At 34.6% G+C, this 23,618-nt stretch overlaps 1 protein-coding gene across 1 annotated transcript; it reads left to right on the top strand.

Moving 5' to 3' along the window:
- The first annotated feature begins 5,231 nt into the window (after window positions 1-5,231).
- On the top strand, window positions 5,232-5,857 carry LOC148544247 (protein FAR1-RELATED SEQUENCE 5-like). Its single transcript, XM_088498902.1, has 2 exons — window positions 5,232-5,689; window positions 5,791-5,857. The coding sequence occupies exons 1-2, from the start codon at window positions 5,232-5,234 to the stop codon at window positions 5,855-5,857; spliced, it is 525 nt and encodes a 174-aa protein (XP_088355028.1).
- Window positions 5,858-23,618: the final 17,761 nt, after the last annotated feature.

Raw genomic sequence — 23,618 nt, forward strand, 5'->3', positions numbered from 1 at the left:
TGTTTCGATTGAGATGTGCAGATCGAAGAAGAAAACGAAGAAGAATAGGAAGAAGATAAATACAACGTAAGCAGATCGAAAGAAGAAAACGAAGAAGATAAGCGTGATCAGAGAAGAACGACGAAGCTTATTACGTTAAAGGCAATGCAGATCAATAAAGAAGAACGCGAGTAGAGAAGAACTAAGAGAGCAGAAGGTTTAGGTTGCAATAGAGAAGGTTTACGTTATATGCAGCGCGTGTATCACAAACGAGTGGGAGGGGTGTTGGAGGCACGTCTATCTTGATATACTTTGATAACTTGGATGCATTTTTTACATGAATATAGAGCATTATTGAACATTAAATATGTAATTACAATTTAAAATTTATCTAAAGTACCTTTGCATTAGGATGGAATGAAAAATCCTCGTATCAATATATTGCAGGACAATTTTGATATGCAAGAGGCTCAAACTTTAAAGTGATTATTTATAATTTAACTATTTATTTTTATTAAATTTAACTATTTATTTTCATTAAATTCTATAATATTAGTTTCTTCTTTTTATTATTTTAAAATAACAATAAGGTCATGATAAGATTAATATTGGGCTAGCTCAATACTAAGATACTGTGTCCAATCCCAAAATTTGTTCTATATATATGACCAGCAACAAGAAAAATATATGCAATAGCTAAATGATAGTGAACAATATCTGTTAGCCATAAATTTTGTGTTCGTGGATAGAATTTCCCAAGAAGAGTTAAAATGACAATTCCTGATCCTTGGGAGGTCCGCCATAGATAGACATCACAAAAAAAAAAGTAAGAAAAGAATCTAATTTCCTAACATAAAAGACGGTTTAATTTTTAATAACTTGATTCTCTATCTTTTTCTAATTTTTTTAAATCTTGAATTTTATTCTAATTTTTCTTTTCTATAACTGAATTCGGCTAATAAAAAGAGAAAGAAATAATTTTTTTATAGATTTTTTAAACGGAAAAGCTCTACATCCATGTAAAAATTACATGGATGGTATCCAAGTACCGTCCACTCCACGCGTTTTTTCACACCTACACACTCGTTTGTTTTACACGCGCCTCATATAACGTATATAATGTAATCCTTATTTTGCGTGATCAACCTTTCTCAACATAAACCTTTCCATATAACGTAAACCTTTTTCGCGTTCTTCTTCTTGTTCTTCTTCTTCTTCGTTTTCCTGTTCTCCTTCTTCTTCTTCAACCTAATTAAATTCGTTGTTCTCCTCTATTTGCGTTTTTCTTCTCTACATTATGTGTAACACCCTCACTACCAAAATGTCACGCTTCCGGCTGCGCTACGCTGATAGCAAGAAGTGTTACGACTACTTTATAGGAGCCTGTGACTCGACACCGTATCGCTGATTTCTTTAAAAACCAGAAATAAATACTTTATCTTAAAAAAAACAAGCAGGCATATATTCATATACAAGACTTCTTACATAATATCTTATAATATAATATACATATAAAACATACAACTCCTATCTCTCTTACAAAATTGTAATAACAAAGACGAGGGAAGAAAATAATCTAATTAATACAATAACATATAAACCAAACGCAGTATAACTCTTCATAATGCTTCTTCATCCGGTTCCTGAAAAGGTAAAGCTGTCGGGGGTGAGAACCTAACCACACGGTCTCACCACGGAGTTTCAGAATTGTCATAAGAAGATATTTAATAAGAAATCTGTTTTCAAGTTCAGTGATTATTATTACCTTATGAATCTTTTTAAAAACCAATAGCTAATTGTTCAAAACCTTTTCAAAGAAACAATGTTTAATCTTTTAGAAATCCAAAAAAATCTTTCTTTTCTTATAAGAAAATCTCAATCAGAAACCAATCACTCAATCAATCAACACAATTATCAATTCAGCACCAAAGTTCATTCTCAAACGTCGCACACCAGGACAAACACAGGCAAGACAGACAAGAAAAGCACAGGTTTAGGTAGCAGTTATAGCAAATAGTTTAGGTAGCAGTTAAGAACAGTTTAACAATTAGGCAAACCAAAACAAGTTCAAACCCAAACAAAGCATACAAATGCATATGATGCATGCCTGTCCTATGGCTAATGAGCTCATCTGTCAGTTATCCAGCAAACCCGACAACTCCGAAAACCTTAGACTGTCCCCCGACGTGCATCCCCATGAGTCTATGCATAGCTTTTTCTCAAATAATCAATATTTCTCAATGGGAGTTAACATTCCCGGGAATTTATACGTGCCCGGTCACCCTTACGTCGTAGGGTCAACAGAGTATCGAGCTTTCAACCTGGTACACGTGGTGGCAAGCCACAGCACTTTATCAAGGGAATCTCATATCTCAGATCATTTAATCATTCAAGCCAAGTATCATACATAATCATTCATCAATATCTAAGCCATTCTCAATATCATCATCACTCGTCAATCCATATCTCATTTCCAAATTCATTCAAAAATCATATTTCAAAGTCAATCCTTATCATCCTTCTTTTCGCTCCATTAATCAACAATCTCAGTCCAAAACATAATTCTTTCTTTTCTAAATAAATCAATCTTAAAACGTATAACATTTAAAAACTAAATCTTTTTAACTAATTACTTCAGGTGAAACTTCCAATTTTATAAAATTTCGGCAGCATCTCCTCTAAAACTCGGACTCTGCCATCCTTTTCGAGTCCCATCCAAACATTCCTCAAACCCTTTCTCAACCATTTCCAAATCTCAATCATTTTCCAAAATTCAACCAGTTCCAACATCAAATTATTTTCAAATCGAACCAATTCCAATAATAAAACTCTTTTTAAAATCAAACCAGCTCAAATATTAAATCATTTATAAAATCAGACCAACTCAAAATCAAACCGCGTTAACTCCAAAACCAAGAAAAAACACTTTTCATAATAACCAAGTAAATAACTTTTCAAACCCATTTCTTATCAACAACTGTACATCACTTAAACAATCAAACAGCCTCATCCACAAGATAAACATAATCACAAAAATATATTTTTGCATCAATATCTATTTATTACAACTCTGTAATATAAAATAAATTTTAAGAAAAACCCCTACCTCGATCGTGACTCAACTACGTGACAAAACTCTTTTTCCTTCCAACCCGCAGCAGCGGCAGCTTCAATTGCGACTTGCAATAACCAGGACTCGACCCTACGTTACCAAAATATCAAGATTTTCACCAAACTCAGAATATAATACATATACACTAGCTATGAGGATTTCAGAATAGAGGTGCTTACTGTAATAAAGGAAAAACGTGGAAATAAAGCGGCAGTAGTATCCGTAGCGGCTCCGGTGATGACGGAAGACCTTAGCGGCAACGGCAATGGACCCCGGCAACAGAACCGCAGCAAGAAACAGCAACAATAGCGGCCGCGTCGTGGTGACCACCCACCATGCAACCTCCTCTCTCATCTTCCCCTGGTTTTTCCGTTGCTAGGTTCGACGACGACGATGAGCTTCATGGTGGCTATGGCGACGCCGCGGCGGCGGCGAAGGATGGAAGTGTGTCAGCAACTTTCTCTCACGCTCCTTGGTTCAGGTTTTCTCTCTCTAGCTCGCGCTCTCTCTCCTCGAAGGCCCTTCCTCTGTGTCACCCTCCTCTCTCTGCGACGGCGGCTTGGCAGCGCAAGGAATGACAGCGGCATGAACGTCGGTGACGATCGTAGAACAACGGTGGTTGGGCCTAGAGGACGAAGCCTCCCTCTCCGTGATGTATTGAGGCTTCCGTCAATCTCTCTCTCTTTCTTCCTTGTCAGTCGTGGTGTTGGCGAGGTTCCCCGGCGATAGCGCGTCCCCCTTCCCTCCTTCTCTTCTCTATCTCTGTTTCTCCCTCTCTTCCCTCCTTCCATATTTCCCCCTTCTGATTCTTCATTCCTTCCTATTTCTCTTTTCTTTTTTTTTCTTTCTTTGGTTTGTTAGGGCTGTTGAGTGTTGTGTTGTTTTTTTTTTTTTTTTGAGAAGGGGATAGGATGGGGTAAAAGGTGAGTAGCGGTGAGGTGTGTGGGTGAGGGTGAGGGTAGTGAACTTAGGGTTAGTGGGTTCTAATTTGGGGATTTAGGGTTAATAGATTAAGGTAATTTTAATAAAAATTAGGGTATAATGTATAAATTTAAAATCTATTCTAATCCCTTAAAATTACTTTAATAGTATTATTTAATTATTATTTTACTAATTAACTTTTAATCAAGTATTTTAATTTAAAATTAGAGATAATATAATTAATTTTATTTGCTTATAAAAGTTAAAATATTAAATTCTAAAATCTCAATTATTTAAACTAAGTCATATAAAATTCTTATTCTTTTATAACTACTAAATTTTATAGTTTAAATATAGAAATTATTCAATAATTGCAAAATTAAGTAAAATTTCTATTTTAATTATTAAAACTTGATTTAATTACTTTTAATAAAATAATTTCTGAAAATAGAGTCTTTAATGAATAAATAAATTAAAATTAGCTCATAATAACATTTTCTGAAATTTCTGGGTCTTACATTATAGATCTGGATTGACTTCAACGTAATTAGCTTTGTCGTTCATCTTCTTCTTTGTTTTCTTCTTTGATCTGCACTTCTGAATTGAAATAATGAATGAATCAACTTCAAATAAGTTGAATAAGTGCGATTTGGATAATTCTTCCGAAACGCATCAATTTGATAAGGTTTGGATTATTGAATTTTGAATCGAATTCAATGGAATGAAATTGATAATTTTATTTGAAGTGAATTGAATGGACTGAGGTGATCTATATCTGAATTGAATTGAATTGAATTGATAATATGTAACTGTGAGTAACTGTGAGTAACTTTTCGGTTCGGTAAGTACTAAAGAGTTGATTCACCATGTGTATGTGTTCGGTTCGGTATGCAGAAAGGAGTCTAAAAAGAATTAGACGAATATATTCTGTTTTGTTCCCTAAGCACTATATAATTGTTTCACCGTAACTAAGATTTCAGTTAATCATAATTAAGATTTTGGTTCACCGTGCAAACCAACTGTGTTGTGGATGAAAAATTTGTTCCAAAGGTGGGAATGATTTTCAAGACACTAGAAGAAGCTGGAAAGTTCTACAAACATTATTCCAAACTTGCTGGTCTACCAAAATAAGGAACACGACTCGAGACGGAGACAAGATTAAGAATCAACTAATTGTATGCACCAGAGAGGGGATGTGGAAATCAAAGATATCTCCATAATGAAGGATGTTGGTCTTTGGACAATTTCCAAAGTTGTTTTGAATCACTCACATCCTTGTTGTCCAGACCAGGCTGAGATGCTCAAGCAACACAGGGAGCTTAGCATGTTCGTGCGTCGCACCATTGAAATCCACGAGGAAGTCAGAATCAGACCGAGCAAAACTTACCAATCATTTGTGGCAGCAGCTGACAGCCACAGTGAACTAGGTTTTATAGAAAAAGACGCCAGGAATTACATCACAAGGGAAGTATGGAATATTTTCGAAGAAGACGATGCCAAAGAATTTGGGAAGTACCTAGTAAGAATGAAAGAGAAGAACCAAAATTTCTTCTTTAAGCTCAACCTTGAAGGTAATCACTGCATTAAACATGCATTCTGGGCTAATGCAAGAAGCAGGGCTGTATTTGATTATTTCAGAGATGTGGTTTCATTTGACACCACCTATGACACAAACAGGTATTCAATTCTTTCAAATATATTTTTGATGTTCAGTGAGTGTATATATTTTGGTTCACCACCGTGTGCTTGTTATTTATGCAAGTAAAATTTGGTTTTAGGTTCTTTTGTGGGCGTAAATCACCACGGCCAGTCGACACTTCTTGGATGCGCACTGATGAAAAATGAGGACATCCAATTATTCAAATGGCTATTTGAGTGTTGGCTACGTTGCATGGTAGGGAATGCACCAAAAGGTATTGTTATCGATCAATGCGCATTGATTCATAGGGGAATTGAGCTGTGCATGCCAACAACAATTCACCACTGGTGCATCTGGCACATTATGAAGAAGATACCAAGAAAATTAAATGGCTACAAGGGACACAACGAAATTGAACAAGAGATGAGCCATGTTGTTTGGAACTCGTACACAAAAAAAGCATTTGACAGAAACTAGATCGATTTCCTTAGAAAGTACGGCCTCGGAGGCAATAAGTGGCTTTCGGGTAATTGAGATTTCAATTCGAATTATTTTTATACTCATATCTTTTTTCCCAAAGCATGCACTGTTTTCGGTTTACCAGATGATAAACCCCATTTTTAGAGTTAATCTTGTGTTGATTTTAGGGGATTTTATGACCTTTTCTCACATTTATCCAATGAAATAGCATGGTTTTGTAGATTCTCCTTTATTTGTGCTTAAGTGTGAAAACATGCTTTTTAGGCCCTTAAATTGCTGATTTTGAATTACTTTAATTCCATTCGATGCCGTGACGTGTTTGTTGAGTGATCTCAGGTTTATAGGGCAAGTATTGAATGGAAGAAGTGAAGAGAAAAGCATGCATAGCGGAGAATCCATGAAGGAATAAGGATTTGGGATGCTGAGATCGACGCGCACGCGTGAAAAGTGAAGTCGCATGGTGACGCGTACGCGTGACCTACGCGTACGCATGGATAGAAAATGTCATCGATGCATACGCGTGACCCATGCGTACGCATCGGTGCTCGCACGTGACCCACTTAAAGTGAATCCGCTGGGAGCGATTTCTGGGCTTCCCAAGCCCAGATCCAACTCATTTCTGAGCCTATTACATGCAGAATTCAGAGGAGGATCAACACATTAGAACATTAGCACATAGTTTAGTTGTGTTGAGGCTTTAGTTATTTTCTAGAGAGAGAAGCTCTCTCTTCTCTCAAGAATTAGGTTAGATCTAGGTTTAATTCATGCTTTGATTCACTTTTCCTTTCTAATTTCTTATTCTTCTACCCTTGCTTTCTCTAGTTTAGCATTTTACTCTTGTAATTGTTTACTTTGTTATTGATGCACTCTTGTTTCCCTTACTTTTCTTTAATGCAATTTGTGTTTGATTTCCTTTATTGTTGATTTACTTTACTGTTATTAATTTCTTGCAATTGGTAGTGTAGATCTACTTTTCTTGCAATCTTATCTTGCTTTCCTTTTATGCCTTCCAAGTGTTTGATAAAATGCTTAGAAGGATGTTATAGTAGAATTTTGTGTTCTTGGATTGGGATGGTAACTTAAGTAAACTTGAGTTATTAATGTCCAAGTATTGATAATTGGTATCCATTTACTCTAGCTTTTACTATGTTAATTAGTGAGGTGGCTAGGACTTGTGGATTAGGATTGGTGTAGCTCATTTGACCTTTCTTTACTTGTTAGAGGATAACTTAATGAGATTGATCCTTGCAATTATCATGTTGTGGTTAGTGACAAGGATAAAGATCCTTGACTATCAACCCTTGCCAAGACCTTTTTATCATTTGAGTCTCATTTACTTTCTTGTCATTTACATTTCTTGTCCATTATTCAAAACTCCAAAGATACAACCCAAAACCAATAATTAATCATACTACCCTGCAATTCCTTGAGAGACGACCCGAGGTTTGAATACTTTGGTTATTTTTATTGGGGTTTGTACTTGTGACAAACAATTTTTTGCATGAAAGGATTATTTGTTGGTTTAGAAACTATACTTGCAACGATATTTCAATTGTGAAATTCTATACCATCAAAAATTCGTTCATCACCAGACCTTTTGGGTTCGGTTTGGTTTGCAGAGCTGTACGAGGATCGGCATATATGGATTCCGATTTACTTGGATCACCACTTTTGGGCCGGGATGAAAAGCACACAAAGGAGTGAGAGCATGCATTCATTTTTCAATAAGTTCATCACACGGAATAGCTCCTTGAGATAATTCATAAAGCAATACGACAATTGCCTAGTAAGCTGAGAGAGAATTCGATGCTGCAGATTTTCACACCGTGATACCGTGCGCAACAAAATCAGCAATAGAGGCACATTTTTAGCATGTAGATACCCATGAGAAGTTCAGGGAAGTTCAAGCTCAATTCAAAGGTAAGGTGAACTGTATCACAAGATCAATGCATTCCACCTTAGGTTTCACAACATATGAAGTCATAGAGCAAGTTTCCAACTGCACATTCAACAAGTTTGTCGTCACCTACGACACAGTATCACGAGATGTAAAGTGCCATTGCTTGCTGTTTGAGTCTAGGGGCATATTGTGCCACCATTCTCTAAGCATCCTAAGCTTTGAGCAAGTGGATAACGTGGCACCAAAATACATATTAGAACGTTGGAGCAAGAACATAAAGAGGAGGCATACACACATCAAGAGTAGCCAAGATGAACCTCTACTGGAGCCAAGAAGTAAGAGATTTGACGAATTGGTGTTTCGGTCGCACAATATATGTGAATTTGTATTTGAGTCTAAAGAGTTGACTGGAATTTTGCACCGAATATTTGACAAGGTCATGGCAGATATGGAAGAATATCAAAAGAGAAGTAAAGGAAAAAGTTTGTTAACCTACAAAGAAGCGACATTAAGCAATGTGAATGACCTTCAAAGCCCACCACGTGTCAAAACAAAAGGTCAGCCCAAGAATAGACTTGGATCAAACCTAGAAAAAAAGATCTCAAATGCCATGAAGAAAACGAAAAAGACAGCTCCAAGCGAGGTAAAATTGACTTGCTTTTGATTAGTTAAAAATTCAATTGTTCATTTTGCTAATATACAATTAATTATGTCTTTCGTAGTTGAACCTTTTAGACTCTGGATCATCGATTCAGTCAAGCTCCACTCTTTACAATGCACCAGATATGAATTATCCAAGAGAGGATTGTACAAGTTTTAGTTTTTATTAATGTAAATTTTTGTTCACTCATGAGCAAATTTTGGTTCACCATGGTTATAGCAGGGTTAATTTCTGAATATTGTTAGTCTTTAATGAGTATTCACTTTTTTGTGAAATTCTATATTGATATATGCAGTTTTTTTATTCGTCTAGTGTATTAATTTCTAAGTTGAATAATTAGAATTTGTTTTGAGAAACGGGAATCAGGTGTAGTGCTAATTACATTTTCCGTGTGATTAATTAAATAAAAATTATTAAAAAAATCTAAAAGAGTAACATAATTATTTTTAACTTACATTGGTAGAGTTTTAAAACTCTTTCTTGGATGGATTTTCAGGGATTATGGTTTTGGGTTTAGGGTTTTAGGGATTAGTGTTCAGGGTTTAGGGGTCAGAGTTCAGGGGTTCAGGGTTTAGGATTTAGGGTCTAGGGTTTAGGGTTCAGGATTTAGGGTTCAGGGTTTAGAGTTCAGGGTTTAGGGTTTAGGGGTTCACGGTTTAGGATTTAGGGTTAGGGTTTTAAGGGGTTTAGGGTTTATGGGTTCAGTGTTCAGGGTTCTTGGTTTAGTGTTTAGGGTTTAGGGTTTAGTGGTTCAGGGTTTAGAGTTTAAGGTTTAGGGTTCAGGGTTTAGGGGTTCAGTGTGTTTCCAACTTTAGGTTCGCCCAGTGTATTAATTTCGGTTCACTGTGTTCAGGGTTGAGGGTTGAGGGTTAGTGGTTCAGGGTTCAGGGTTTAGGTTTTAGGGGTTAGGGTTTTAGGGTTTTAAGTGTTTAGAGGTTCAGGGTTCAGGGTTTAGGGTTTAGGGTTCAGAGGTTTAGGGGTTTAGTGTGTTTCCAACTTTCGGTTCGTCCAGTGTATTAATTTCAGTTCACTGTGTTCTTTTGGAGTTTGCAATGTATTGGTAAATACAGTGATTGCAATCACTGAGAACCTAGAATAAAATAGAAGCCAAACAGTTCCAACAGATATATAAATTAACATCTCAGATGAGTAATCCATCTTGAATCAAATATAAATATTAACATTAACATTTAGATTAATATTCACATATGTACATTTGAAGTAAGCATTTTTTTTATTTTTAAACACGTTAAACAAAATATTGTTAATTACAAACAGCCAATCATAGTATATGCTATTTACTCTTTAAATCCCCATATGTGAATTTATAATAAGGGCTGGAGAGGGTAGCAGATGGCTTCGGGAGTCTTATTGCTTTAGATTCCCAAATCACTTGGTCTCTAATTTTGTTCATTTCATGCAACAGAATATGCAGACCATATTGGTACCTGAAGTTATCAATCTCTTCCTACATTTCAATTGAAAGGAATTAGTTACATAAGAAATGAACCCAACTGAAATCAGAAAAGAAAGAAGTTTATAAATTTAGAAAGTACTAACTTGTGTCCAAGCTCTATATTTGTATCTCTTTCTGCTTTTGATCTTTTGTGGATCATTTGTTTCAAGCCATTTCATGATGTATATTCCACAATCATAGCTAAGCAAAAATTGAGTATAATACGATTAATAGTGTACAAAATAAAACAAATTAAAAATAGCACTATAGAAGAGAAAGATTCTTATTCTGTACGTTGACCATTTAGTAGGATATACTCTGCTTCTACTCCCAGTCCATCCTCCATTAAGGGTTCCACCCTAGCATAAACCCTCATCTGAGAAATTATTAATCCCTGAAAGGTATGCAAAAATTAAAAAAAAAATAAATCAACAACACTCAACCGAACTCATTTCATGTACTGAATAATTTGAATAATTTACAAGAAAATAACTTGCAACAAATTTGTTCAGTCTCTTCCTCAAATCAGGTATATTTTCTGGCAGCTTATTGATAGGGTCAAGTATATAGAATTTCTTTTTATTGACATCGACAATCCACAACCACCAATGCGATCCATTTCAAATTGGCACAAATAGCTGAAGTTTGAGAAAATAATAAAATATTTCAGTCAAAATAATAGCAAACAAGAGAATTATCGAAGAATTTTTAGAAATTAGAACTTACAATAGATGCAATGCAAGTTTTCTTTTGTCAAGAAATTGGCGGTGGTGGGCATACTGTTCAATATTGAACTGGTAGGCCTTATTTGTCCTTTTATCAATGTAGGACTCGCCATGTGTTCCCAGCATAAAATTCTACAAAAAGTATATCAATTAAATCACATTTGCACTGAACCGAACACAATTCATGCACTGAACCGAACACAATTCATGTGTTGATTAATACTTGAAAAACATTCAATCATCATGAGAAAAGTTTTCTTCATGCAAAAGAACTCAACAAAACACATAACAATCAGGTGAATCAATATTAATATTCCCATTCAACCGAACAGCAATTAGCAGTGAATAAGAAATGTAGCTTACCACAATATCCAGCGGCACAATGTATATTTGTTCCTGATACCGCCAAACTTTTATTTGGTTAAGAATCATGCTCTGTATACTAACCACTTACAGGATGAAAATTTATGAGATATACTATATAAGAGTATTTAGAAAAATCATTAACGTTATTGCAACTGGCAAAGAATTTACCGAGGCATGCACTTGTTATTTAGGCATTAGAGACATAAAATATTCTCTTAACCCCTCGTAAAGTACCTCATGTTTCAAGACGAATATTGCATCATATTCATTGCCACCATTTTTTGTCTGTTTCACATGTGTCATCCAATGATAACACTTTTCAATTAGCTCGTTCGTGATTTTTGTCTTTTTCTCCGGGGTTTTGTAAACTTCAGCAGCTGGTAAGGTTGGTTCTAAAATTGTTACTTTAGCAAACTTTAATGCTGCTGTCACTCCAGCATCTACCACCGCCTCTTCCAGGATTTCAAGCTGTGAAACACTCGGTTGAGAGGGCTGACTTGGTTGAGATGCTGGTGGACTTATCCCAAGGTTAAAGGAAGGCATTTCATCTTTCCTTTCCCTAGGTTGAGCAGCACTGCAAGATGATAGATATTTAACAAAGATATTAAACAAAAATGATATTTAATCATTATAGTGAACCGAAGTCCAAACTAATAGTGAACCTAAATCCAAACTTACAGTGAATCAAAATGATATTAAACAAAAATGTTATTAAAGAAAAGCAAGTAATACCTATCAATTGATGACAAGATTAGAGTTTCTTGTTCTGATTGCTGTGCCACCGGAGGTTCTTAGGATTGTTGCTGTTGTTCTTCATCAGAAACTTCATAGACATCGTCATCTTTGAAAAACTCTTCAATAACAGAACTCGAAAGAGACACCGTAACATCCTGCTTTTTGGATTCTGGATGGCAGCTATAAGAAATAAAAGAGAGTCCAAAGACAACAACATTATTGAATTAATTTCTGATTTCAACTGAACCATAATTAAACAATGTATAAGCAGTAAACATTATCAGTATTTATATAAGCAGTAAAACTTACACATCAACAGGAGCTTCTTGTTTGGATTGCTGTGTTGTTAGTTCTTCGTAGGGCTGTTGTTGCTGTTCCAGAGGTCTACTGCATTAAATAGTAAACATTTCTATAATTATCCCAAACTATTATCATATTTAACAATGATATTTAACAGAAATGACATTAATCATTATAGTGAACCGAAATCCAAACTTATAGTGAACCTAAATCCAAACTTATGGTGAACCAAAATTATATTAAACAAAAGTGATATTAAAGAATTTTATGCTTACACATTAACAGGTGCTTCTTGTTCTGATTGCTGTGCCACTAGAGGTTCTTTGGATTGTTGCTGTTGTTCTTTGGCAGGGCTGTTGCATTAAATAGAAAACAATTCAATAACAACCCAGAATTATTATTCTATACCATTAAAATTAATAAAAAGAATTTTTATGTGAAACTTACTCTTTATCAGAAACTTCATAGACATAGTCATCTTTGATTAATTCTTCAATTACATAACTTGTAAGAGACACCGTAACACCCTGCTTTTCGGGTTATGGAGGGCAGCTATAATAAACAGAAGAGAGTCCAAAGACAAGAACATATTCAATTCATTTCTGGTTTTAACTGAACCATAATTAAACCATGTATAAGCATTAAACATTGAACAAGATTCATGTGGTGAATGAATATTTATTAACTTACTCATTATTAGAAGTTTGTTGTGTTTCATTTTGTGGAGGGACATATATGAAGTCATCTTTGATCAACTCTTCCTGAACAGAAATTGGAAGAGACAATGCAAGAGGATGTCTAAGGAATGTAAACAAGGAAGTTAATGTTGAATAATTAGAATTTGTTTTGAAAAATAGGAATTTGCACATTGAAAAACTCACACTTCCAAAGGTTGAGAACGAGTTTTTTGTCGAAACTCAATGATTTGTAGCTCATAATCAGGTGTAGCTCTAGTGACATTTAAACACATTTACCTTGTGATTAATTAAACGATTCCCTATAATATTTTAATAGCAAAAATTAGTCAAAATGGTCAGTTTAATTTTCTGGACACCAATGAACTGAAAATAAGCAGTAAGTGGAAAGTGTATTACCTCCGTTGGTTATGCCCAGGGCAGCTACTACTTTCCGAGGAGTTATATATATTTTCTCCTGGAGAGTTTTTAGGCATCCTTTCTCTTCATCAAAACGATCAAGCAATTCTTTCAACAGGGTATTAGAAACATTCATTTCTTGGACATTTGCTAGGGCACCGAATCTCATTTCTTCCACTATATCTTTCTTTTCTTAACTCATATCTCTGTACACTATTGCTATTGCCTTTGTTTGGCATCTGCAATAATGAGTTTTTAGAAAGTTTTGAAATAGAATGTGAGGATATATTTATAATACAAAATAGATATTATTCGAATGAAAGTGGATAAATATATTTAATCTGCTTACGTTATAGTGCGACTTCTCCTTCATTGTTGCCATTGTCTTGTTTTGTTTTGTTGTAATGAAAAAGTTTGGTCACTACTTTATTGAATACATCAACAAGCACAAGCCTGTATATCTTAATCAAGTCAATTAAAATGCCACAAGCCACCGAACCAAAACTCATTCATGCACAGAACCAAAATCACAAAGGCCACTGAACCGAAAAATGTTCATGTGGTTAATAAATGATGATCAACTTTCAATCAACAAGAATAGTATTTCTCCATGCAAAAGAAGTACTAAAGATAATAACAATCAATTTCAAAGCTCTAGTTAAACTATCCACACAAATAAGAACAAGCACGTATATCTTAATCAAATCAACATCTTCCAAAAGAAAAGTTTTCCAAATTTCATGAATTAGGTGTTCTTTCAAAATGACATTTGCAAATTGGCTTCTTTAAAAACTCTTACTGAAACTTGATATCTTTCTTTAAGTATCAAGGTTAACTACCATTCGTGCTGAAATCTATCCAATATAATGAGACAATTTTACAGTAGTATGGCTTATCAAAGTGAAAGAGTTGTCTCTAATGTCAATTGCCCTAAACAAAATTCATTTACATCAAGTCTCAAGAAATTATCAATTTTTCTACTAAAATTGCTGATAAGTGTAACTCATGCTTAAAAAATTTGTAGAAAGGGAGATATTGTCTCGTTCTGTTTTGCTGTAATGAAAAATTTTGGTCAATACTTCATTCAATACATCAACAAGCACAAGCATGTATATCTTAATCAAGTTAATTAAAATGCCACAAGCCACCAAACCGAAATTCATTCATGCACATAACCAAAATCACAAAGGCCATTGAACCAAAAAATGTTCATGCACAGAACCAAAATCACAAAGGCCACCAAACCAAAAAATGTTCATGTGGTTAATAAATGATGATCAACTTTCAATCAACAAGAATAGTATTCTTCCATGCAAAAGTATTGAAGATAGTAACAACCAATTTCAAAGTTCTAGTTAAACTATCCACACCAATAAGAACAAGCACGTATATCTTAAAGCCTAGTTACACTATCCACTGAATTGAATGAAAATAACAACATATTTCATTCTAAGGCCTAGTTATACTGTAAAAATCATTCACAATAGTTCAATCTACTAAACGAAGCAAATCAATCCAGTAAAACTAAAATGCAACTAGGAGAAACGCGACATTGTAAGATTTTAAATGAACAGTAATTTTCTCATACCTTTGGTAGTCTTTGTTTCTGTTTTTGTTTGTTTCTGGTTGTTGCTTGCGAAATCTTCTTCTGATACCTTTCCAGTAGTGGTTTCCGCAGAGAATGTAATTGAAGTTTGAGTAATGTTGAGAGAGATTCGAAGAGAATGAGTATTTTTGTATCTTGGTTTCTTGTTGAAGATGTAACGTTTTTTCATAATGAAGTGCGAATGAAAAAGGAGGGGTTTTTTTCGTCTCTGGCGCGTGTTTTTTACTCACCATTTAATGCACCTGATTCTATTTGGGCTTGGGCCAACTTGGTTATATGGTTATATGGATGTGTAGCAGCCCTATTTTTTAAATTGATAGATGTGAGGATTTATCTTCTCATTATACAAGGCTTTCTTAACCATTACATAATTATAAATATGTGGCTTTAATGTAGAGATCAAAGTTGATAAAGATGTACAAAGACTCATTGCATGTGGATAGGAGGTTCACGTGTGTACTATTATGTTGCAGAATACAACAGGCTTTTATCAGGAAATGTCTCCCAACCTGAAAAATGTTCACATAAGCCACGACTTGATGACAAAATAAAACGCATTCACTCCTTGGTTTTCGTAATAGGCATAGTAGAGTTTGGACCGAATAGACAGACTATTTGTTCATTTGTTTTTGGGCCATGAGATAGCCTGACAAAAGTGTTGAATTAGAGATGAGGATAACTCATGGAGGTCTTGTAAACTTAATTTAGCGGAAGCATTAATTAGAATCTTAAAAGTTGTGATCTTCATACCTGGATTGGTTGCCATAATGAGTTTTGGTTACAGTAGAGTTGAACTTTAAGATTGGTTTCTCTCCCTTTCCTTTCTTTCAGACGTTCATCAGGATGGCAGTTTCACAGTATTTTCAGTGAGTGAAAACTGTAAAGACGTCGTGTGTAGAGGCAGAGAGAGGACCATCTTTATATGTGTTATTATCTTTAAATCTAATGTGTCCATCAAACATTAGCATTAACGGATGAGATTAAGTCATTAATGATTTATAAATAATTACAATTAGGCCATAATAAAAGTTTAAATTACAATAAACTTCCAACATTCTCCCACTTGGCCTAAGTGTAATCATATTTTCACACATTATATAATTGCTTTAATATGGTAAAATACTTTGTGTGAGTTATGGCAGTCATGCATTTAATACGAAACACATTTCCTTCCATATACTACAACCACTAGCATCTTACTACACAAGTTACATAAATAACACAATTTTATATCGGTCCCATAAAATATCTAGATCATTATGTTATAACTCATAAAATAATATTACTTTAACTAGAAACAACAAACTATCAATGTTCATAAAACACATAAATAAACATAGTGAGCTCAGAGTGTTAGCATCATTCAGAAGAACCAAGACCCATTCTATATACATGTTCCTTAAATGTTTTTAGTTGCAATCCTTTAGTCAATGGATTAGCAATCATAAGTTCTTTTCTAACATGTTCTATGGACACTCTTTATTTCCGAACTTCCTCCTTAACGCCAAAATACTTTATTTCTATATGCTTGGAACCTTTAGAGTATCTATCATTCTTGGAGAAAAATACTACTGTAGAATTATCATAATAAATTCTCAATGGCCTAGCAATTGAGTCAACAATGCCAAGTTCTGAAATAAAATTTTGCAGCTATAAAGCTTGATTTGTAGCTTCAAAACATGCTACAAATTCTGCCTTCATAGTAGATGTTGTCACAACGCTTTGCTTGGAGCTTTTCCATGATATGGAAGCTTCTCCAAATAAGAATAAGTAGCCAAATGTAGACTTTCTTGTGTCAGCACATCCACCAAAATCTGAATCTGAATAACCAATTACTTCTAATTGGCTAGACCTTTTGTACATAAGCATATAATTCTTTGTACCTTGAAGATATCTTAAAACCTTCTTTGTAGCTTTCCAATGATCCATTCCAGGATTACTTTGATACCTTCCAAGCATTCCTACTACAAAACTAATGTCCGGTCTTGTGCAAGTTTGCACATACATAAGACTTCCCACTACAGTACTATATGGAATTCCTTCCATTCGCTTCCGTTCTATGTCATTTTTTGGGCATTGCATAAGAATAAATTTGTCCCCTTTTTGAATTGGTGCAATTCCTGCAGAACACTTTTCCATGTTGAACCTCTCTAGAACTTTATTTATATAGGCCTTCTGAGACAATCCTAATAATCCTTGTGATTTATCACGAAAAATTTCAATTCCTATCACATAGGATGCCTCTCCTATATATTTCATTTCAAAGTTTCTAGAAAGATATTCTTTAGTCTCACGCAACATTTCCAAATTATTTGTTGCAAGCAAAATATCATCAACATATAAGACTAGAAAGATAAACGTACTCCCACTAACCTTTCGGTATATGCATACATCAACAACATTTTCTTCAAAATCGAAAGAAAGAATGGTATTATTTAACTTAATATACCATTGTCGTGAGGTTTCTTTCAGTCCATATATTGATTTTTTAAGTTTACACACCATACGACCTTTTCCTTCAGTTGGAAAACCTTCAGGTTGATCTATATAAACTTCTCCATCAAGATTACCATTCAAAAAGGCAGTTTTTACATCCATTTGATGTAACTCTAACTCATAATGATACGCAATGAATTTTTCTTAGAAACAGGTGAAAAGGTTTCTTTATAGTCGACACCATTCTTTTGAGTAAATCCTTTAGCAACAAGTCTAGCTTTATATCGTTCAACATTGCCTTTTGAGTCTCGCTTAACTTTGAAGACCCATTTGCAACCAATACATTTAGCACCTTCTGGCAATGCAACAATATCCCAAACTTTGTTATCTTCCATAGATTTTAACTCTTCTTTCATGGTATCAATCCATTTTTTTTGAATCATCACTATTTATGGCTTGTGTAAATGAAACTGGATCTTTAGATATTCCAATATCTTCTTCTTATAAATAAGTCTCATAATAGCTTGGAATAGCTAACTTTCTTTCCCTTTGAGGTCTCCTCAATGGTATGTCTTGAGACTCATTTCTTTCTGATATTTGTGAGTTAGTTTCTTCATTGGGAGCATTATCATTCAAATCTTGTTCATCACTATTAATGTGTTCAACAATAGTTGGAACAACTCTTTGAGTAGGTGTGGATAAAAGAACACTAACATGTATTATGTATAGGACATTAACTTTAATTTTCTTTATTTCTACATTTTGATGATTTTCACTCCCACTAACTTCACAATTTTCAAAGAATTTTGTATTACCAGTTTCTAAAATTCTTGGACTATGGTTTGGACAATAAAAAATATACCCTTTAGACTTATCTGGATAGCCAATAAAATAGCCACTCACTATTCAAGAATCTAGTTTCTTTTCATGTGGATTAAATATTCTTGCTTCTGCTGGGCAACCCCAAACATGTAAATGTAGTAAATTAGGTTTCCTATTAGTCCATAACTCAAAAGGAGTCTTTGGAACAACTTTACTAGGAATTCCATTTAGCAAATACATGGCAGTCTTTAATGCATACATCCACAAGAATTTGGGTAAAGAAGAATTGCTCATCATACTTCTAACCATATCCATTAACGTTCGATTACAGCTTTCTGCCATACCATTTTGTTGCGGTGTGTATAGCATTGTGTATTGTGCACATATGCCATGTCTTTCTTGAAGTTTTGCAAATGGACCAGGACATTGTCTTGTTTCATTATGTTTTCCATAATATTCACCACCTTTATCTGACCTAACAACTTTCACATTTTTGTCTAATTGCCTTTCAACTTCTTTAATATAAATCTCAATAGCATCAACTGCTTGAGACTTTTCTTTAAGCAAATAGACATATCCATAACGTGAAAGGTCATCAATAAAAGTGATGAAATATTTTTTTCCACCAATAGATGGAGCATAAAAAAGTCCGCATACATCAGTGTGTATAATTTCAAGAAGCTGACTACTTCTTGTGGCACCTTTCTTGTTTTGTTTGGTGTGATTTCCCTTAATACAATCCACACATAAACCAAGATCAGTAAAATTTAAATTTTGTAAAATCTTATTATTTACTAATCTTTCCATTCTTTTCTTGGATATGTGACCCAAGCGTTTATGCCATAAGAATGCAGAACTTTCTTTAGGCGTATTTGGCCTAACTACGTCATTCTGGTACTCAATAAGCAAGGATTCAAAAAATAGATCAAGAAGTTTTAATCTATATAAGCCATCAATTAAAATGCCATAACCAACAATATTATAATTTTTAAATAAATTAAAACAACCATGTCCACCATTAAAAGAAAAACCACAATTGTCCAACTTTGAAACAGAAATTAAATTTCTAGACATTGAAGGTACATAAATAGTCTTAGGTAAATCTAAATGAAAGCTTGTATCCAACACCAAACGATAAGTTCCTATTCCTTCAATTGGTGATTTCACACGGTTTCCCATGTAGAGGAACATCTTACTTTGCCTTGTGGTTTGGATTGTAAAGAATCCCTGCATTACATTAGATTCATGAGTTGTAGCACCAGAATCAAGCCACCAAGAATTATGAGGAATATCAATTAAATTTGATTCATAAGTACATACATATGTTTCAAATATACCTTTCTTTTCGAACCATGCTTTACGTTTAGGACAATCCTTTTGGAAATGTCCTTCCTTCTTACAGAAATGACATTGTTTTGTATTGGCATGTCCTTTCATCTTAAAATTCTTGGGCTTTGTCTTTAGTTTCTTTTTTGATTTGTCAGCTCCTTGAACCAAGTTGACAGAATGACCACCATAATTCTTAAGTTTATTTTCTTCCTGTATAAGCTTTCCAACCAATTCATTAACGTCCCATTTTTCCTTCATAACATTATAATTAATTTGAAAAGCTCCATACTCAGAAGGTAGTGAGTTCAAAATGAATTACATCATAAAGGAGTCATCAACTGTCATACCCAGTGACTTTAATTTTGCAGCAATATTAGTTATCTCAATAGTGTGCTCTTGCATGCTCTTAGACCCATCAAACTTCATGGCCGTGAGCTGTGACATTAATGTACTAGCGAGTGACTTATCAGCAGAATGAAAGCGGTCTTCTACAAACGCAAGATATTCTTTAGCACTTTCTGTTTGTGGAAGAGTAGTCTTAATATTGCTTACAGTAGTCATCCGCATAAACATAAGGCTTAATCTGTTAGAACATTCCCATGTCTTAAGTGCATACTTTTCATCCTCATTGTTATCATCAGTAATAATGGGTTTCTCTTCCAAAAGTGACAAGTCAAGATCCAAAAGACCTAAATGGAACTTCACTTGTTCACTCTATTCAGAGAAGTTTAAGCCATTAAACATGGTAACAGATGAAGTTTGCGAATGAATTGAAATATCTGTCATTTAATCATACAATGCTCATGTTAAGTTTAATTTTATCATCTACTCAGATTACAGAACATAACAAAGCATATTACAGTTTACCTTTGGGTAAATTTCTATAATATACTAATATACAAATAAATGCCATACTTATCATACTTAAAGATTAAAATTCTCTGCCAAATACATATACCATCTTTGGACAATACATATATCTGACCCAAGAATAATAAATTTTCTCTTTTAAGTCTATTGATAATAGAAGAGATTTTCCTTTGGGTAAATCTAATTCTAAAATTAATTAACACATTATTAATTATACTGGTATTTTACGTTATAACTTGGTCACTTTGGTGTACACAAGTAGTAAATAGTTGAAATAAACTTACTACTATAAATAAAATATTTATAAATTTTTTTTATAAAATTAGAGTACATTATGTACTCAAAATAATTTCATAATTGTCATCAAGACTAAATATAAACTCAAGATGAAATTCATACATGAGTATAATTTATGGTCAAATTAAAATATTCAAAAGAAAACATATAGAATATATACAACCATAGATATGCAGTTTTGATGGCATAAAGTTTGAAACTCACTTAATTAAAATCCAATTATAAATAATTAATCAGAAACATCGTGGACATCATAATTAATCAGAAACATCGTGGACATCATAATTAGATCAGAAAAAATCATATACTTTCAAAACACATGCTCTGATACCACATGTAAACTTAATTTAGCGGAAGCATTAATTAGGATATTAAAAGTTGTGATCTTCGTACTTGGATTGCTTGCCATAATGAGTTTTGGTTACAGTAAAGTTGAACTTTAAGATTAGTTTCTCTCCCTTTCTTTTCTTTCAGCCGTTTATCAGGATGGCAGTTTCACAGTATTTTCAGTGAGTAAAAATTGTAAAGACGTTGTGTGTAGAGGCAGAGAGAAGACCATCTTTATATGTGTTATTATCTTTAAATCTAATGCGTCCATCAAACATTAGCATTAAAGGATGAGATTAAGTCATTAATGATTTATAAATAATTACAATTAGGCCACAATAGAAGTTTAAATTACAATAAACTTCCAACAGGTCTCTGTGACTATGTGATAAGGTTCTCAAAGAAAAACAATCAGCGGACATGTTGTTGAAAATCCTAAGTCGGAGAGGTGGCGAAGGACGATGGATTTAGAGGAGTGTAGATTCTTCCACCACCAGACATTAGACCAGCGAGTTCAATATATTGTAAGAACCATATATTTGTCAACAGTGACATTATTTGGCTTAAGTGATGACAATGATAGTTACCTTCCTCAGCTACCATGAGGAACGACAGCAGCAAGGAAGGAGGCAATACAACATGATTGTGAAAGGGTGGAGCTTCCGTTAAAATATCTGGTCAATACCATCTTAGCGAGAACTTTTGTAAGTGCAGTGTCATCAGGATTGTATGTTATAGTATCTCAGTATGCATGTGGTCTATGTAAATGTTAATATAAATTGATTTGTTTATGCTTATAGGATATCGTGAAGGTTTTTGTTTTGTGACCGAATTGAGAGCTAACTGGAATTAGTGAGTACTTGCATTTGTGGACTAAAATTATATAATTGAGTTAAATTTTCCATGTCTATAGTTAACAAAAAAAAATAATTGACTGAAAATCTTTATCATATTTTATATATTATGATGTCATTACTTATATATGTATGAATAGTAATTAAAGTGGTGATATGATAAAATTTATTTTTATTTTTTTTACTACTTAAATGTAAATAATAATAGGATTCTATATAAATGATAATAGCATAGTCATATAAATCAAATTAAACACTCATATTATGTACAATATCAACAAAAAATAAATAAACAAGAAAATTTTTTAAATATAAAATAACATGGAATAAAAATTATTATTTCTAATCACAAAATTTGATCCGTATATAACATATATAAGTGTTCATACCTTGGCCCAGCACTAGGGCCCAGATCCAAATACGCTTGAAAGGGCCAAATCCATAGATTGGCCTCCCCGTGTAACCGACCTCCTCAAAAGAGGTCAGATTCGACACAGGCTCCACCCCAAGGAAGTTGGGATCTAAGATTAGCTGGCAGATAACACTCATTCAAATAAGTAACTGACCCTAAAATCTCTCAACCCACTTCCAAGAGCCATATCTCAACTTTCCCAAGATAAAGGGACGGTTATCCTCCTTAAAAGGTGAAACTACTCCAACGGTGGTTATTGGTTCACCACTATAAATACAATGACACCCCTCAGGTATCTCTAAGTTCCAATACTCCTTAAACTTGCTTACCCCCTTGCTGACTTAGGCATCGGAGTGTCTTTGCAGGTACCACCCCACATTCCTTCATTCATACAAGTCGGATGGCGGCTCACAGACGCAAATCAAGTCGGAGACCACCTCACCCTAACATTTAGGCCACTCCTTCAAGACCAATCCATTAATCTTTGGTTACCCATTGTAACATTGGTGCCGTTGCCGGGGACCCGAGAGATCAACCAGTAATGGCAGAGGACTCGCACGAAGATGGCCACACAGCGTCTGATTCTGAGCAGGAAAATCAGAACGTTGGAAGCAATGACGGGGATATCAACACTCACCAAGGGGTGACCAATCAGCATAGAGAAGGCACCTCAGGGTTGAAAAACCCAAAGGCAAACTCCTCTGAAGGGCGCGAATTAGGAAAGGAGGGACAACCCCATGCAGCTGATTTCATGGGATTGTTCTACGGCCACCAAGGGTGCCTGGAACAACTGGAACAAGAACTGGAACGACAGCGAGATGCAGAGAGAAACTTAAGGAATGAGATTGAGCAACGAAAGGAACTTGAAGAAAAGCTCCTAAGGTTAGAATCTGCTCTCAAGGGTCGAAACTCTCGCAGTGACCGAGAAGATTCTCCCCTGGGGGGAACAGATCCGTTCAGTGAGGATATCATGAGGGCAAAGGTTCCAAAGAACTTTAAAAGCCCTGACATGGACCTCTACGATGGAACTACTGATCCAAAGCATCATTTAAGCAATTTCAAAAAGCCGGATGTATTTGTATGACGCTTCTGATGCTACTTGCTGCAAGGCTTTCCCAACAACCCTTACTAAAGCAGCGATGAAGTGGTTCGACGGCCTCCCCTCAAGGTCGGTCACTAGTTTTGATGACCTATCTTGGAAATTCCTCATGCGGTTCTCCATCAAGAAGGACAAAGTAAAACACGCACCGAGTCTCCTGGGAGTAAAGCAGGAGGTCAGAGAACCTTTGAGAGATTA

This window comes from Arachis ipaensis, chromosome B9 (genome assembly GCF_059453495.1).
Source record: "Arachis ipaensis isolate K30076 ecotype BB chromosome B9, ASM5945349v1, whole genome shotgun sequence".
Taxonomy (NCBI): domain Eukaryota; kingdom Viridiplantae; phylum Streptophyta; class Magnoliopsida; order Fabales; family Fabaceae; genus Arachis; species Arachis ipaensis.

Excerpts from the sequence above, each read along its gene's own strand:
- LOC148544247 (XM_088498902.1), top strand. The coding sequence starts at position 5,232 with ATGAAGGATGTTGGTCTTTGGACAATTTCCAAAGTTGTTTTGAATCAC. Across the intron at positions 5,690-5,790 it reads ACCACCTATGACACAAACAG|GTTCTTTTGTGGGCGTAAAT; the intron begins GTATTCAATTCT and ends ATTTGGTTTTAG.